Raw genomic sequence first — 18574 nt, forward strand, 5'->3', positions numbered from 1 at the left:
CTGACTCTCTCCTTCCCTAGCTGCAGCTAACTCGGGTCGGGAAAATGCGACAGCGACTGCCCACTCGAGGTCGTCATGGCGACAGCCAGTGAACGTGTTCCTCTCCTCAGGCAGGCCCCCGAGTGTAGAGGAGCTGCTTCGAGAGGCGCAGCTCAATCTCCAGAGCCTGTTGCAAGGTACTGAAGAGGGAGGGGGGCTGCGGCCGGAGCCCAGAAGCAAAAGGAGCTGCGCAACAGCAGGAGGGAGGCGAAGAAGAGGATAGGGAACAGCGAAAGAAAAACAGAAAACACTTCTAAGCCTTTTGAAAAACAGAGCTCCCGTCTTCCATCTTTCTTTTCAGCTTCCAGGCGATGATGCTAAGAGGATTCTCATTTCCAGGGCTGTTTCCCGCTTCCTCATTTTTCAGTTCAGTGGTCCATGGGGGCAAAGGGTGGAAGCTGAGGCAGGGCAGTAGATCCATCCTTTCACCAAGAGAGCTGGGTGGGAGACTCCCATAGTGTAGGCCCTCCAGCTCTCCTTTTTCCACACCCCCCCATGCCTTTCGGATCCTCACACCAGAAGACAAAAGGGGCACTGGCAGGGTCTCCCACTGTGGGTTTCACGCACTCTGGCTCCTGCAAGAACCTTGTCCACGTGCTTCCTGGGTAGCTTACTGCCTCACCCACATAAGCCCAATACACTGCACCCAGAATTCACCTATTCACCTCTCTTTCTACCTCAGGTTTCCAGATGCACCTGGCACCAAGAGGTGCCCAGTGGATGCTAAATGCACAAAGAGGTCTTAGCTCTTGTTTATCTAACACCAGCAAAGGTTAACATCAATGGACAATAGAAACCAGCCGATGGGCCTGCCAACTGGACTGCAGCCATAACCCCCGCCTCCTTGCCAGGGCAGTGGTGACCTTAGAGAATCAAGATGCTGAGGGACACTATGAGCCTTGTATTCAAATAAGAAGCTGCCATGCAGACAAAAAAATAAAAAAGAATTGGTGTGCTCTATGTTGCTGCCATTGGCAGAATTAGGACCAGTGGGTAGAAATCTAAAGGGAGGCAGATCCCACCTGCTGATAAGGAAGAACTTTTCTGACATGGTTGACAGCCCCAACTGTCTGTGGAAGGAAGGAGCTCCCCTTCTTTGCAGGTGTGTGTAAGGAGGCTGGAAGAGCACCAAGAAAGCTGAAAATCACCCCAGCTGCTGAGGAGGGAATCTGAGTAGAGACCAGAAACATAAGAGCAAGCCCAAGTTTCTATGATTCTCAAAGTCTTTGTCCAAATATACATAGAGCCATGAACGTTTGTTCTTTACTCTCACTTTCTTCATTTATTCAACTAGCCATCACTTTTGTCAAACCCATTCAATTTTATACATCCTCCTTCCTTGATGATGCCCCTGAACTTCTCCCTCTTGTATGCCATTATATTCCCTTTCCTTTCTTTCCCCTCAGCCTACCTTGCCCTGACCCCACCCACAGTGGAACTAGGCCTCCAAAAGTTCAAGTAAGGGTTCTGTGATCCACAAGAGAGCCCCAGCCTGGACTTTCCAGTGAAGAGCTCTTCTTGCTTCACACAGACCATTTCCTTAGTGGGGTTGCAGAAAACCTGAAAAGCTGCTCCGAGTTGAACACTTCAGGTGGGGACCATTAAGATGAGGGCTTGATCCCCAAATGCAGCACAGCTTGAATTTATTGACTTTCGTTTCTCCTGTGCCCTCACAATCCTGGGAAACAGCCAGTTTTCTATTTCTAAATCCAGTGGATTAGACACAGAGAAACAGCCCAAAGCAGCAGTGCAAGTCAGGCCTGGCAGCTGTTTCAGGAGCCCTGGCTCTTGGTCCTCCCCCAGCTCAGTGCTTGGCTTTGGCCTCCTAGAGTGTGTCTCCACTGTGCTATTTTTCAGAAGAATATGAGGAACAGTACTCAGAGGCCAGACTTCTGGGGCAGACCTTCCGCTCTTCTGATGAGGCCCCTGAGCCCACCCCCAGCCCAAGGCTCCAGTCTGCCAGGCGTCTGGAGTTTGTGTTGATGGTGAGTTGCCTCTTCCCCAACCTGGGAGAGCCAGCTTACACCCACTGACAGGGAACCTCAAGCTGCTTACGTTACCCGCTGGCAGCTGCTGCTCACCAACAGAGCTACGTGGGGCCCCATGGGATGGGTTCTGAACAGTGGGCGCCAGGCCAGGAGGCCTGTCCACACTTTCTTCCCTCCCAGATGAAGCCTCTGACCACTCTGCCTAGACATCCATCCCGTGGGCCCTGGCTCACTGCTAGTTTGCAGCATACCTTTTCCGTCACCTTTTCTTCCTGCAGCCAACAAAACGGCAGCTGAGTGAGGATGAGACTACCACCCAGGGTGTGAGGGCCCCCGAGGCCACCCTGAGCCTGTCTACAACCAACAAGCAAATTGCCTGGAATGGCCCCTTCCCTCTACCCATCCTACAGGAGAAGCGGTGGCCTCAGCCCTGCTCCACGCAGTCTGACCTTGTGCCCATCAACATCTCTGGTAGAGTTGCTTAGCGCCACCTGTTTGCTTCCCTCCATGCCACTACAACCGATCTCCTCCAAATGTACCATTGCTGGGGAGGGAGGGCCACTCTCTTTGCTACTGGCTCACCCTGCGTTGTCACAGTCATGGCTCATGCCAGGGAACAGAGGCATGCAGAAGAGGGGGCTCTGGGTGCTCTTCCTTCACTCCCTACTGACACTGCTGTTCTAACTGAAACCAAAAAACTTTCCTAACCAAAAGCTCCAAAACTTAATGAACTTGGGTGCTCCTCAAAGCATACGTGGAAGTTTAAAGTTTGTGAGTTGTGCTTGGTTTAGGGAAAGAATGTCTTGTGTCCAAAGCCAGGTTTGGAGTATACAGATAGGAGTTGAGGGAGAAAGCAGGGTCAGAGTGCAAGTGGTAAAGCAGACAGTGACACAGGGACACAGACCAAAGGCCTTGTGGCCCTTTCACTAAATACTAGATATTCTAGTGAAGTGGGGTTCCTCAAGTTTTTCAGAAAAGGGAAGTAGTAGAAAGAGGCTGAGGCCAAAAAAGGGGGTGGGTAAAGGAGTGGTGGCACACATGTGTAGTCCTAGCCCTTGAGAGGCTGACGCTAGAGGATCATGAGTTTGAAGCCAGCCTGAACTACATAGCAAGAGTTTGCCTCAAAAAGAAGTGGGGTGAGCAGTATGACCTTGAGAATGGAGAAATGATTTACGTAGCCCGGCTGGCTATGACTCGGGAACACGTGGCACACTATGCCATTACTCATCCCTGTTCCCCTCTCCATTGACTGTAGAGGAAGAGCAGGAAGTTGAGTCACATCAGAAGATTATAGGACGAAGGAGCTGCAGGAAGCAAGACCTACACAGCCCAAAGGGACCAGAGGTAGATTGCAAGGCAGCACTAGCCCATGCTATGCTTGAAGACAGTGAGGATAGCACTGGCCACGTGTGGTAATGCTCTCCGGATATGAGGTCATCCAATACCTCTAGAGTCATTTTGGAAAATGATAGGCAAGAAATAAAGCCCATGAGCCCGGGAAATGTACCAAGAGCAGTACGGTCCAATGAGGAGAGGTTCACAAAGTGATGCCAGACACTGTTTCTAAACAGGTATCTTACCCTCATTGAGGCTGACCCTGAGTTTTGCCCATAGGCCACTTGCTGGGGTGTGTGCAGCCATGTGTCTGGTAAGGGAGAGTCTGCTTCACTGGCTACCAAATAATGACCAGAGAAGAAAACCACATACCTGTCCCCATGGCTCAGCCTTACCCTGACTGCCCCAGCAATTTTCCAGGAGCCAAAGGCCAAGCCAGTGCTTAAGAGAGACAGGACTTGATCACCATGTGGCAGCCAACTTTGGTAAAATGTGAGCAGATGGCTGTGGCACAGTATCAGGCTCCATGGATGGCAGGGGGCAGTGGGCAGCTTTTTGGAGACACCCTCACCAGGCCCCTATAAAGGCTTTATCTGAAATAGAGATCACATTCAAACAACATCTAGTCTCTGCATCAACAGTTATCATCCCTGTTTCTGCATCTAAATAGTCATCTGAAGACTTCTAGAACTCTGCTTCTAACTTGACCCTTACTCTCAGGGAGTTAAATGTTCTGAAGTGAGATCCAGGAATTAGAATTTCAGAAGCTTCCCAGATCATTTTGGTATGAAGCCAAGGTTCCAAACCACTGCCCCAGTCCTCTTAAGACTTAAAAGTGATCTGTGCATGGCCTAGGAAACCCAGCATACATGCCTAATGCCAGATTAGGAAGGATGGGAAAGAAACACTTCCTGCCTGGACATTATTCATGCTCATTGCTACTGCCATCCTCCTTTCTCTCTGCCTCAGGCCCATTTCCACTGTACTTTCAACAGAAACCAGGATGCACCCAGGTGTCTTTATTTTGGCTACAGGGCAGCAGTTTGATAAACATGCAAGTTTGCGACACTCGTTGTTTAACACAGAGACAGCTGTGAACCCCAAGTCCACCCTGAGGCGGAGGAGGACCATTATTGGATTCTCTAACTATTCCCAGCGAGACCAAGGTGACCTCACCACAGCTGATCCTCCAGACCCTTCCCCTTACCCATTCCCACAAATCCTGCCACACACGTGGCACTGTGGTGAGGGAGAACAAGAACAATTCAGGGGGATGGCGCTTTGGGATGTCTTGAGGAAGCCAGTATGGTAATTAGAATTGCCAAGGGCCTCCTGTCAAGGGCAACAAATGGTGAAGAGCAGGATTCCTGGGCTATTAAATTCATCACATTATTGTGTCCCATTATCAGTGTAATTAAACTTGATGTGGTGGTATACACCTGTAATCCCAGCATTTAGGAGGCTGACAGAGGAGGACCACAACTTTGAAACCAGTCTGGGCTACATCATGAGTTCAAGGCCAACCTGGACTACATAAAGAGACCTTGTATCAAAAAATAAAGAATGAATGTAATATAGCTACATGTGCTGAATTTAGGCAATTAGATGTGGGGAGATGATCAGTGAAACTAACATTTTAAGAGAACCATTACTTCTGGGCATGCTGGCTCATGCCTGTAATCCTAGCACTAAGGAGGCTGATGCAGGAGGACTGCCACAAGTTCGAGGCCAGCCTGGGCTACATAGTGAGTTCAAGGCCAGTCTGAACTATAAAATGAGACCCTGTTAGAGAGAGAGAGAGAGAGAGAGAGAGAGAGAGAGCACCATTACTATTATTACTAAAAGAACAGACGGGTGGGGATGCAGTCAGTGGCAGAGCACTTGCCTAGCATGTACAAGGCCCTGAGTTCAATCCTGTTGCTATAAAACAAAACTACAGATCAGAGAGCTAGAGATGTGGATTCTGGCCTCTCTACTTATTAACCTTGAGGCCTTGGCCAAGTTACATAACTGCTATGAGCCTCAACTTTTCTCATCTGCAAACTTGGGACAATGATACCAGCATAGTAGAATCATTGTGAGTATTAGAGCCATTTGTGTAATTATTACCATATGCCTGGTATGTAGTTGGTGTTCAACAAATGGTGGCTATTAATAATAATGATGCTGATATAACAATAATTGTGTATATGAGAGAACCTCTGAAGATTTGGAACATCTGAATGGTTTCCTCACATCTATAAATTATCCTAAGTCTTTTATGTTGCAGAGGGAATAAGTAACAGATGCCAAAAATGTAACCAAGCTCTTGGTGTTCCTGCTCTGATATACTCCAGATTCACAGCTGGAGCCAAAAGCCACACTGTGTGGTCCCTAGTCAAGTCTCTGTTATCTCAGGATTGATCAATGCTGAAGTCTGTGATGGTTTTAGGACCCTGGGGAGAAAGTATAGGGAAAACCCAAGGTTATTCTATGTGATGCTTCCACTCTAAAACGGATCCTAAAAGCTTGAACGTTTTTGGCAGCCATGTGGATGATTCAAGGGTACCGTGTGACTCACTTTGTGGTGATGAGAGAGAATCCAGCTTGCCCAGCATCATCTGTGAAAAAGAAAAGCAAAGGAATTCTGACCAAGCTGTTGGCAAATGCTTCTTGGCAAAAAGTTGGTGCTCCTGTCTTGAAACAGCTGATAGGGGATCTCTTGCTGTACCGCTCACCTGTATTTCCCCCTACAGGTCACAGCAGCAGCCCAGCAGGCAGCGTGGATCACTCTACCGCCTCACACGCCAGGCCCAGCCACTCAGCTCCACAACGTGTTCATGGAAGAGTCGCCATTGGGCAGGAAGCTCGGTTCCCAAATCTCACTTCACCAGTACTGAGAAATCTTTCTAGTGAGCCTGAGGACCCTCAGGCACATAGTGACCAAGACCCTCCTAGCATGGAGAGCATGGGAATAGTGTATAGCGTCCCCAGCTCTTGCAATGGGCCAACAGAATCGACGTTCTCCACTTCCTGGAAGGGAGAGGCTTTTACCTACATGACTCCAAGTGCCATCAGCCAGAGCAATCAAGTCAATGAAAATGGAAAAAATCTTTCCTCGGGAAATTCTTGGGTCTCTGTGAACACACACCCGCCCCTTGTTCCTAAGGAGGCAGCTACTCTCTTCGTTGCCTGTGATAATCCAGAAGGATGTAGTGGATTAGCCAGCTACTCTGAGCACCCTACTCAACAAAGGCAAGTACCAAAAAGACCCCACAAGATTGGCCTCCTGACTGGTGGTACCTTGAGGCTGGAGACAGGCCCAGGTGGGGCCAATAGATTCAGGGAGCGGTCTCTGTCTGTGCCCACAGATTCAGGCATCACCGATGGGAACTGTGATCAAGAGCAGAAGGCTAGTGAGGCCTGTGCCCTGCCTTATGCCAGTACAAGCTCTGAGGGCAGCAACAGTGCTGACAACATTGCCTCCCTCAGTGCTGAGCAGGAAGCTCGGCACAGAAGGCAGAGGTCCAAGAGTATCTCTCTCAGGAAGGCTAAAAAGAAGCCTTCCCCACCGACCCGCAGTGTCTCACTGGTCAAAGATGAGCCAGTCCTGTTGCCAGAAGGTGAGTCTGCACTGCCTAAAGACCAGAGGCCAAGAAGCCTTTGCTTTTCCTTGGAACACCAAGGACATCACTCATCCCACCCAGATACTCAGGTTCACCCAGCTGTGCCAACCCTCAAAGATCCAGAAGGTACACAGTTCTCCCATCACTGGTATCTAACTGACTGGAAGTCTGGTGACACCTATCAATCCTTGTCCAGCTCTAGCACTGCCACTGGCACCACAGTCATTGAGTGCACCCAAGTTCAGGGTAGCTCAGAGTCCCTTGCCTCACCTTCCACCTCCAGAGCCACAACACCTTCCCAGCTCTCCATTGAGGTGGAGGCCAGGGAAGTCTCCTCTCCAGGAAGGCCCACTGGACTGATGTCACCCTCCAGTGGATACTCCAGCCAGTCTGAGACTCCAACACCCACTGTCTCCATGTCCTTGACCCTGGGCCACTTACCCCCACCAAGTAGCAGTGTCAGGGTACGTCCAGTGGTACCTGAGAGGAAATCATCATTACCTCCGACATCACCAATGGAGAAAATTTCCAAGTCACGGCTGTCATTTGACCTACCACTGACCTCTTCAACTACCCTGGATCTGTCTGGGATGAGTATCTCCATCCGCAGCAAAACCAAGGTGAGCCGCCATCATTCAGATACCAATTTTGCGGCAAAGCTGGCACAGAAAACTAGTCCCAACCAGCCGATCATGCCCATGGTGACTCAGTCTGACCTACGTTCTGTTCGCCTAAGGTCAATCAGCAAGTCTGAGCCAGAAGATGATACTGAGAGCCCAGACTACACTGAGGAACACGAAGCAGAAGAAGTCTTTTCCTTGCTGGAGAGAAAAGTGAAACCTCCCATAGCTGAGAAGCCACCACTGGCCCGAAGGCCCCCAAGCTTGGTCCACAAGTCACCATCTGTCCCTGAGGAATACCCACTAACTTTGCCTACCTTGGCTATGACCCCCAAGAGCACCACTCAACATGTGAGGCCACCCCTCCAAGAAAGCTATACGGTGGTTCGGAAACCAAAGCCCCCTAGCTTCCCTGACAGCAGAAGCCCAGGGGAACCAACAACACCCTCGTCTCTTGTTTTCACGCCTTTTCCAAGTTCCTCTGGTGCTTTTTTCTCAGGAACACAGCGACCTCCCGAGGGAAGTATGGAGGATGAGGGCCCCAAGGTGAGAGCCTTGCCTGAAAGAATTAGCCTCCAGAGCCAGGAAGAAGCTGAGAAAAAGACAGGAAAGATTCCACCTCCTGTACCAAAAAAGCCCAGCGTGCTCTACCTGCCTCTCGCCTCCCCTGTATCTCAGATGGAGTTCCACGTGGCAGAATCAAGGCTGCCGCTGAGCCCCATCATCACCCTGGAGGAAGATACCAAGTGTCTTGCCACCGGAAGTGACCTGCAATTACCTGGTAAAAGAATGACTTCCGCTCTGCAGGCTGACAGAAAAAAGGCAAGCTCTCCAGGTTAGTAAATTGTCTGCTGGCCTTTTCTTTCAACCCCAGGAGGGATGAGAGTGAGGAAGTGCTGCCAGAGACAGAAGCAAATGCCTGAGAATAATTATCCTCATCCTAGGATGACCAAATTGCTAGGGGTACCCCTTGAAGCTTTGGGTTACTCTAATAGGAATTGCAGGTTGGCCTTCTTTTCCTCAGGATCAGGACTGACCAGGGGCAGATCTACAAAGACAGGTCTAGTCAGTGTTTGCTACATGGGCAGTGATGATTCTTTGTGTGAGCCACCTGTGCCCAGGGGAACATGTGTTGAACTGTTTAAACTTTTAAATTTAAACTATGTTTGTGTTTTTAGTGATGATGCTTTAGGCTCAAAGTTCAAGCAATGTGTTATTATGTTTAAACTTTTAAGTTTAAACTGCATTTGTATTTCTTAAATGCAAGCTTAAAAAAAGAAAGGCAACATTTAACTTGTTCTCACATTGTTCAAATATTTCTGAGTTTCTGAAGACTTACGGTAAATTAACATTTTTTGAATACCTGTGTGCCAGGGACTCCTCTGCCTGTATAGTGTTATTAAGACTATACTATTATTATTTTTTGACATTGAACTTGATTGATTAAAATAATTTCTGAGCCAGTCTACCCTTGGTTCAAATGCTGAGATAATAAAATCAAACTGGACTCTAGAACACTAGGACTTCAGGATCCCATCTACCCAGCCAGGAATGCATCCCCTACCCTAGGACTCCAACTCACTGTACCATACTTTTTCATCAGCCACACTAAATTTACTTTCACTCACAGGACTCAGTACCTCCCAGACTGAGTCCCAGTGCTTTGGTAGGATTGGAGCCTTCTGAAACAATGGGCCACAGTGCTATCCACAGCTTTTCTTGGTACCTTGTAGTAGAAAGGGAGCTCACTTTCTTGGATGGCTTGAGCTTAGCTCTTTCCTGAACTGTAAAACTAGGCCACTTAATGATTCTCATCCTTTCTGTTTGTTTCTGTGCCTTTGTTTTAATTGTAAAATACATATAGCATAGCATTTACCATGTTAACTGTTTTTAAATGTACAGTTCATTACAATAAAACAAGCAAGCAAAGTCAGGCAAAGTCAGGTGGTGCACACCTGTTATCCCAGCATTCTGAGAAGATGAGACAGGAGGATCACAATTTTGAGCCCAGCCTGGGCAACTTAGTGACCTAACAAAACCCTGTCTCAACATTTTAAAAAATGTGGGCTGGGGATTTAGCTCAGTGGTGCCGCCGCCTGCCTACCAAGCGCAGGGTTCCAAGTTTAATCCCCTGTACCCCCCCAAAAAAAAGTTTTTTTAATTTAAAAAGGGCTGGAAATATAGCTCAGTGCAAGGGACTTGGGTTCAATCTCCAGCACCACCACCATTACAACAACAACAAAATACCCACAGATTATTTTAGAACATGCTTCCTCAGACTCCACAGGTTCCCTCTGAGATTCAGACAGGTCCTTTTCTCTCCCACTGGATGAGAGTCATTGCTGTACTTGATCTTAGCTAAAAGGCCAAGAAGCGTTAGAAGATCATGGCTTTAGACTGCTCTAGGCTCTTTGGTTATTAAAAAATGATGTATTCAAAACAAGAGGGGCTGGGTGTGTGATTCAGAAGTAGATCACTTGTCTAGCATGCATGAAGCTCTAGGTTCTATCCCCGATAATAAAAAAATAAGCAAATAAATAAAAATAAAATGAGAATGCTCAGGCCACCTGTTGCACTGAAAAAGGCATGGGAGGTCAGGGACCGACGCCAATCTTCACCACTCCATCTAGGGCAGTCATTAAGGTTCTGAACTTCATGTTCTTCCTGTACAAAATGAAGATAATAAAAAATCTCTGCCCTGCTGCCCTTACAGAGTTGCTTTGAACATCATGTGAAATAATAAATAAAAATGAAGTGCTTTGCCTTATCTATTATGGTCAAAGTCATTCCTTCTGGTTCTTATGCTTAGGGAGTTCTGTGGAACCGAGCACTGAAGAGAAGAGTTTAATCAGTGATAAAACAGCTGAATGGATTGCGGAGGAGGATGATGACGTCTTTGTGGCTGCACGCACAACTGAAGATTTATTTACTGTGATACACAGGTCTGAACAATTTTCCTTCATTCTAATTGCAATTTCCTTCTGTTTTTCTCCTTAAAGAAAAACTGCTACTTCTGAGCAGCCATTAGAATTGCAACTGGAGACTGTGTTCAGATACCCGCGTATGTGAGCACAGTGCAGGGCCTCACATCTCGCATTCACTGACATCTTTGGGTAAAGAGGAGGATGGGAGGGAAAGGAAGGGGAGGACCAGGTGCTGAAAGAGAGGCCCCTCGTCTCCTAGCAACCGCTTGGCCTATTGTGGCTCCATCTGCTCTCTCACAGCTCTGTCTGCAGTCAGAGACATTTAACCCTTCACAGAATTCCTTGTACCATAAAATTCCATCAAAAAGTGATGTAAGGCACTGGGCAGGATATCAAAATAGCAACTTGGGGAAAGGGGGAACAGATGGAATGCAGGGACACAGGCCAGGGCTTGGTGACAAGAAACCTGCAGAGTTTCTTGCAGAGTTTCAGAGATGAAGCACCAGTTCAGAATAGGATCAGCAGACCAGTCACTGAGCACTAGCCTTGACTCCTTAAATTTGTCCTCAGTCTTGGAACCCCAGCAAGACTGAGCCCAGAGGCACAGGCCCAGTGACTCCAGCTGTGGGCATTGAAAGGCATGTGTAGCTGGGTGTGGTTGTACATGCCATGGCGGCACGCATCTGTAGTCCCGGCTACTCAGGAGGCTGAAGCAGAATGATCACTTGAGCCTAGGAGTTTGAGCCCAGCCTGAGCAACAAAGTGAAAGAGACCTCATCTCAAAAAAGACAAGAAAAGACAAAAGGAGTGTGGAGGACAAGAGGCCCGACTAGGGACCTGGGGGCTTAGAGACGAGAAAGAAAGTGTTCCACAAGATGTGTGCAAGGCTATCGTAAGCACATTCTCAATCACACCTTTAGCAGGAAGTTCTGTGAAATATTAGTAAATATCTGCTGCCTGAACTCACTCAGACCAAGCTTTCTTTTATTTAGGTCCAAAAGAAAGCTGCTTGGCTGGAAGGAGCCTGGGGAGGGCTTTGCAAGCAGCCGACCGAGCTCTCACTCACCAGGAAAGAACACAGCCGATTCTCCCATTAGTGAGTCTACTGCTGCTGCTGCTGCTGCTGCCACCACTACCATGGGATCAAGCAGCAGTGCCAGTCTAGACGTGGGCAGAAACGATGATTTCAAGGCCTTGCTCCAGAAGAAGGGAAGTAAGGCAACTCCGAGGTCCCGGCCCTCAGCAGCCGAACTGCTGAAGACCACTAACCCGCTGGCTCGGAGAATCATTGCACAGTTTTCAAATGACTATGAAACCACTGATAACCCCAGTTCCTAAGCCCTGGCTTCAACAGGCAGGGCTTACTTGCTCAATTTGAGATTAGGGAGGGATAGAAAGGGTTTGGGAAGGGAACCATGGAAATAACAAAAGAGCCTGCTTTTTCAGACATTAACTTACACTCTGGATGGCAGGAGAGAGGCCATTTCAATTAGAGCTGAGACCATCAGGCACTTGAATCATCTTTGGACATTTTGCATATCCACACTTTCACCCTTATCAGGACTGAAGACCAAGTCTCTTCCTTTTCCTCCACTGGTGTGCACCAAAAAAGAAGAAATTCTCAGATGCAAGGGCTCATGTGCCACCTTTTCAGTCTGTGTCCTGGCTGCTCCATCCCTGGCTCCTGTCACTGAGGAGCACAGTGCGAGAGCAGATCCGAGGTTGACAACCTCTGGGAGTGAGGCAGAAGGTGTCATTGCTGATTATTCACTCTCCTAGGTAGGACTTGGTGGCCATATGTAGAGACACAGAAAGACACACCAAGGCTCCTGAACCACAGTGGGACTCTTCCAGGGAGAGTTTCACAGTTGTGCACTTGTTTCAGCATGGGGTTGATTGGATGACCTTTGTGGTACAAAATATGAATGTGACCCTGTCCTGAAACTTCATTCCTTTTTCAGTTTGATTGTCTACACGGAGATCAGGGTGATGTGTTTCAATACATTTATAGACTGACACCCCCCACACACACTGCTGCCACTGCCCATTAGGTAGAAAAGGTCAGAACTGCATGGCTTTGGATGAACCAAGTTCAGCCAACAAATGAGGCAGCCATGTGGTCACTCAGATCTGTCCAAGCAACTTGCACATGCGTCTTGAGGTCCTTCACGTGTCTGCCAGGATCTGTGCCTAGCTCATGCTACATTCTAAGAACTCTCATTTCATTTGCATGTAACATTCATTACAGGAAGTAATTAGCTGAAGGATCAGCATCATCAAAGGCTCAAGGAAGATAGAAAGTAAATTCATCTTGCTCCACACTATTCAATTCAGATCGCATTTTGTGGTTGATTGGATTTTGATTAAGGAAGTCTGACTCTTCCAAAAACTAAGAACCTATAGACTAAAAGTATCTAGCCAAAATCTAAAAGGCATCTTTGCCAGTTGCCATGGCCCACAAAGCACACAAAAATGGGCCACTTTTTGCTATTTACATTCTGTTTGACTAACTTTCAGTTAGCTGGGAAAGAATGTAAGAACTCAGAGACATGGGATACTGCAGGAGTTCCAGAACAATCGTTGTGACTCCCTTCCCCTCCAAAGCCTAATAGGCACCTAACTATTCTTGTCAGCTCAGTTTTCTAAGGACAGCAAGAGCAGTGACTCATTTGATTTCCATATGCCTGATTTTTGGGATCTTGGGGGTCAGACAGACCCCCAAGCTTTTAAAAAGACAACCTGCTGACCAATGTTGGAAAGTTCATTGTCTGCTCATCCCAAGAGGCAGAAAGAAAAGTCAAATGAAATTGTAACTTGCTTCACAGAGTCTTCTCCAACCCCTTCCTCTTTCACTACTGAAGCCAACAGATTTGTTTGCATCCAGGTTGCAGAGAGAGACAAAAACAGATCTCAATTTTGGTAGGTCGAGTTTGTCATCAACAAGAAGCAAATGCTCAGCTCAACTACCCACACTCCAGGCAAACAAAGCAGCTGAGAAGCCACACTGAGTTCTGAGAAGATGTGGGCTTTTCACATAGAAACCCTGGGGCTAGGCCTTTGGTTGATCTAGTTCTGAAATCTAGATTCATGGGAACAGGCAAGGCCCACCTACTGTCTTGCAATCAGCATTTCCCTTGATTTAGAAAGAAGCCATTTAAAATAATAGATGAATAATAATGAAAGCCCAGTTGCTTTTGAAAGTATTTGAACTATTTATTTTGAAGGTCTTAACCAAGTTTCAGAGATTTTTGCCTGAAATAAAACGGATTCATTCCCGGCCTTGGTTTATGTGTGAATGCCACACTTACCTGGCACAGACTCAGAATCAAGACAGAACCATTTTCCTCTGTCCCTACAGAGGAATGAAGGAGCATTTATGCTTTTGCCTAATAAAATCAAGAGGCTTCCGGAGCCTTCTCCTTAGGAACCATTATGAATTACCTATAGCTGAACTCTAAAGTATGAGAGAATGGGATTCACATTGTATAGGACCTCTGTTACTTCTGCTGAGTTTTTCTGGAAGCTTTTTATTTACTTCCAGTGGGTTTTTCCCTCTCCCCTTACATTGCTACCTCTGGAGATTTTCCCAAGATTCTAAAGCTGGACACCCAGAACCTCAATGTTTTTCAGTTACCTTTATTCTTGTTTTCCTCTACAAAATTGTATGCCTGGAATTATTAGAACATTTTCTGCATCATTTCTGTAGCCCTCACATGCCCACTTAATGTCCCCATTAGTTTAAGAGGATTTGGAACAGATTGTACAGTCAGAAATAACACTGAGGACTAGAAATACTCATTTAATACTTTGCATCAGTGCACCTAGTTCCAAACAAACAACCAAAGCATAAAGTTTCTAATAATCACTGATTAACAGAACACCAAGCATCTTTCCTACTCCTAACACTCAACCACTCTCTGCCCTTGATTATCAAAACACCAACTCTCTCTCCCACCTAGGCACTTACCAGAGTGTTTGCTGCCTTCTGAGCCCACTCTGCCTGCCAAGATTGGAGAAGACAGCCCAAAGCCCCTCTCAGGAAGGCTTTCAGAGAAGCTACTACTACTATTACTAGTAACAAGTAATTATGAGGATAATGTTTCAAGGTGAAATATACAAGAAGTTGGAAGGAAGCAGAGTTGACCCCAGGAGGTCAGCTTCCACTTCAAGCCGTTGCTGTATCCTTGTTTCCCTCCACTTCCAACCAATAGAGCAGTTGGCTATGCTAGACTGGGCTTCATTGGAGTCAGGAGTAGAGGGAGCCATCCTTGGGAGAGGCAGTAAATTGATATCTAAGAATGCTTTGCACTTGGTGGGTATTCACTACATATTTGTGGCTCAGATGGGGGAGATAGAGAGCATGTTCTCGGTATACTAGCAAGCTTTGTTGGCGTCTCTGCTTCCTGGGCTGGGTCTCGTGCCTGGGCCTCCCACATGGCCTCTTCAGCCCCAGTACCAATGAATTTTATCCCTAGCCAGAAGCTCAGTCATGAAGGAAACAAGGCCATAGGCAGCCAACTAGTCCACATTAGTTTAAAGACCACAAGTTGACCAGCTGATCTGGAAAAATTACCTTGAATGTGCAAAGACAGGAGAACTTCCAAGGCTCTCCTAATAAGCATTTTGCCTGACATCCATTTTATCTGGATAGATCATACAGATCCAATTTGCCATTTCTCAGTATCTGTCATTTTGAACAGACCTGTCCATGCAACTGCCACCTTCCTCATTTCTGAATGAGTTGGGAAAAAGACATGTTCATGCTCAGTTTCTCACTTGTTCAACCTGCCATGTTTGCCAGGTTTGTGACACAATGGTGAGCTTTCACTCTACTATGATTTGCCAGGGCCAGGACTAGGGTGAGATGAGCAAGGCACTGTGGGTGCACACTTTAAGGAGGCACGTGCTCATGGGGCTATGCGAGTGCCTCGCTCTTGTCCCAGCCCTGTGACTTGCACTCTGTAAGTAACATCAGTTTTCCTTTTTCCAAGTATCTTCTTATTGGAGAGGGGAGTGACTCTCTGTTCCAGACAAAATGTTTAATTGCTATCTATTTTTCCATTCATTGCTAGAAGCCTTTGTATGCCTACTCATTAAAGAACCTTCAGTATTTGAGGAAAACATAGTTAATTTCTAAGTTACCTGCTCTATATGGCAAGTTAGCACCCATTTCAGTAGAAACATCCACAGAGACAGCTCTTCAGCAAATAGGGAATGAGTTGGAGGTCTGTCCCTATGACCCTCAGTTTCCTTATTTCTGCTCACTTTTCCCCCTGACTTTGCATCCTGGCATAGATTCTCAGCGCCTCCTACTTTGTTCTCCTCCTCCCTAAGAAAAACATGCTCTCAGGAAAGGGATAAATTCATTTACTTTGAGATTATAAGGCTTAATGCCACCTCTTTTGAGGGTCGCTTGCATTTTAACAGGGGAAAAGCCTTACACCAAAGGAATGATGTTCTACTTGCAGAATATTAGACATCAGCTAGTTGTAGAAGTGGTTTGTTTGTTTGTTTGTTTGTTTACTATGGATAGGCCAGATTCTCTGACAGCTAACTCCAGAGCATAGAAAAGACCTTTATCAATGTGGTTAGTAACTGATGGTCAATTAAATAGTCCGAATACCCAGAGCTATTCAATATGGTTATTAATAAGGGACTCTCAGGAATGGCTACTAAAAGCCACTGGGAAGGCCTAGATTATTCATTTTGTACATTAACATGTTTACGTAAATAGACTTAATACCATTTATCATTTGAGTAAAAGAACACAAAGATTTAAGGAGGTTGTGAATATGTGTCCTATTTGTGAAGGGTGAAAAACTGATTATGTCCAGTCAACATCAGTCATACAGTATTAGTAGTGATTATTTAACTTACTGGAGATTCAACTTTATTAAACCCATGCCTCTGCTTCCCCACCAAGCTATTTATCTCTGTTATGTGCAATCACTTCAGCTTGATGTGAGAATGAGACCTGTACCACAACATCCATTTCCTTCAAAGCCTTCATCTGTATTTCAGCTATAAGTGACAAAGATATTAGGGATTTAAAAGGATGACAGAGTGGGAAGGAGGTACAAAGAAGTGCCTTTGTCGAAGGGCAGCAAACAGTATAATGATGTAAACAATTATGTGAAATAAGCAACATTTTAGAATACTTGGAAATAGATTTATAGAAGACTACAGTAGAAAATGGTTATGGACATATGTTTAGGGCACTTTTTATAAGTTAAGCAAAAAGAAACTTGCACGAGTAATGGGTTACATAAAATAGGTAATACTTTTGTTCAGTAAAGTGCAAAAATCTAGGCCAGTGGTTCCCAGGACCAGCAACAGCAGCAATCCTGGTATGTGTCTGTCTGTGTGCGTGCATGCATATGTGCGTGAGTGTGTGTGTGTGTGTGTGTGTGTGTGTGTTTTCCAATGATACTACTCTTTCAAGCCCCTGAATCACTATAACCAGGACTCCATCTGATCCCAACCTTTCCCATTGTTTGAGCTTTCATGACAGTGATCAATCTCTGACCAAGAGATGTACTATAGAATCATCTTGTTGGTCAGGCACACATTTGTTTGGTATTAAGAAATTATTAGATTGAATCAACTCTGCAATCAATTCCATCTGCAAAACCTTTGGTTTGTCTTAACTAACACATTTGGCCTGGTTTAGGTTTTTAAATTTTTTTAACTCACAAATAGAGAAAAGGGAAAGATGTTTGGCTCATTTGGTATTACCAACCCTTAAATACTCATCCTCATCATATTCTCTGGGAGGGCTCTGGCAGAAGTATAATTGATTTTAAGGTTTTGCCTAAAGAGGGGAATTTGATAGCAACCAACTCCACAACAAAATTTGAACCAGAACAACCAGTTAACCCCTCTCAGCTTCTTTGTAATGCCAAGCTTTATAGAAATTTTATTCTGTATGTGGTCTTGAACTTTTCTTAATGTCCAATTTTATAAAATGTTATGCATGCAAATGCAGCATTGTGCTCATTGTACCAGCTACCTTAAACTCATTCCCTCCTTCGTATGTATGATGGTGAAGAAATATCAATATGTATGTTCTGATGTCTCCTGATCCATTGTAAATTATAAACCTTTTCATTAATTTTTAAATGAGACATATTTACTCTGGCTAGTAGTTACACTTTTATTCTTTTTATTATATTTCATTGCTACTTTTTTCTACTGACTCCAAAGCTTGCTTTGGGGAATATTTCTTATTTCTAGATTGTTGTATTTATCTTATCTCTATAATTATCTATAGTCACAGAATGTTAGAGCTGAAAGGGACCACCCTTTCTCATTTTGTAGATGAGGAAACCAAGGCCAGGAAAGGTCATATAGCTTATCTAAGGTCATGTAGCTAGTCGAGGCAGGACTTCGCCTCAATTCCAGGTCTCCTGCATCTGGGCCTAGTGTTTTGCCATTTAAAGCACTACCGCTGTAGAAAATCCACCGCTGGCTTCTACTTTTATGACTCATGAATTTCCTAGGTTAAAAAAATTTTTCTTTAAAGGAAAAATTCTCCAGCCAGGTATTTAGCTCAGTGGTTCCACTGCCTGCCTCGCAAGGGTAAGAACCTGAGTTCGATCCCTGGTACCAAAAAAAAAACAAAAACAAAAAAAAAAAACCCAAAAAAACAAAAGAAAAGACAAATGCTCAAGAGTTCTGCAGTTCATGAATCCAAAGATAAATCTGATTTTGTTTAAAAACTTTCATTTCTCTCCACATTCAGTATCTGTGCCCTACTTTGTACAATGGATGTTTCCCTAAAAATTGTGTGAAAAAATGAATTTTTATAGATCAAATTTCATTTTGTAGTAGAAGAAGCTTCCTATGTAAGAGAATCTTCTAGGGGCTTCTTTGAAAAAACTAAGATTTCTCTTGTCATTGTCCCTTAATATCCCTACTTAATTTTTAGTGGTACAGTATATTTTGCATTCAATGTTTATTTAAAGTAGGGCAAACCAATATTAGCCTTCCTAGAATCTACTTTAATCTTCCCATCCTAATCTTTTTGAGAAAGTTTCCAGACTGTTACATGCTCATGAGATACT

General features: G+C 45.5%; 1 protein-coding gene across 2 annotated transcripts in view; it reads left to right on the top strand.

The window, feature by feature from the left end:
• Positions 1 to 18070, top strand: part of Nhsl2 (NHS like 2) — an 88781-nt gene extending 70711 nt beyond the window's left edge. The window contains exons 2-8 of one of the 2 annotated variants that reach the window (XM_033760100.1): positions 21 to 176; positions 1897 to 2024; positions 2306 to 2498; positions 4397 to 4528; positions 6098 to 8422; positions 10397 to 10529; positions 11504 to 18070. In XM_033760100.1, the coding sequence (XP_033615991.1) occupies positions 21 to 176; positions 1897 to 2024; positions 2306 to 2498; positions 4397 to 4528; positions 6098 to 8422; positions 10397 to 10529; positions 11504 to 11849 (3413 nt within the window). In that variant the 3' untranslated portion in view covers positions 11850 to 18070. The remainder of the gene's footprint in view (positions 1 to 20; positions 177 to 1896; positions 2025 to 2305; positions 2499 to 4396; positions 4529 to 6097; positions 8423 to 10396; positions 10530 to 11503) is intronic. The other variant, XM_033760101.1, reaches the window with a different exon arrangement.
• The last annotated feature ends 504 nt before the right edge of the window (positions 18071 to 18574 follow it).

The sequence above is a fragment of the Fukomys damarensis genome, unplaced genomic scaffold (genome assembly GCF_012274545.1).
Source record: "Fukomys damarensis isolate Sample0158 unplaced genomic scaffold, DMR_v1.0_HiC HiC_scaffold_39, whole genome shotgun sequence".
Classification (NCBI taxonomy): domain Eukaryota; kingdom Metazoa; phylum Chordata; class Mammalia; order Rodentia; family Bathyergidae; genus Fukomys; species Fukomys damarensis.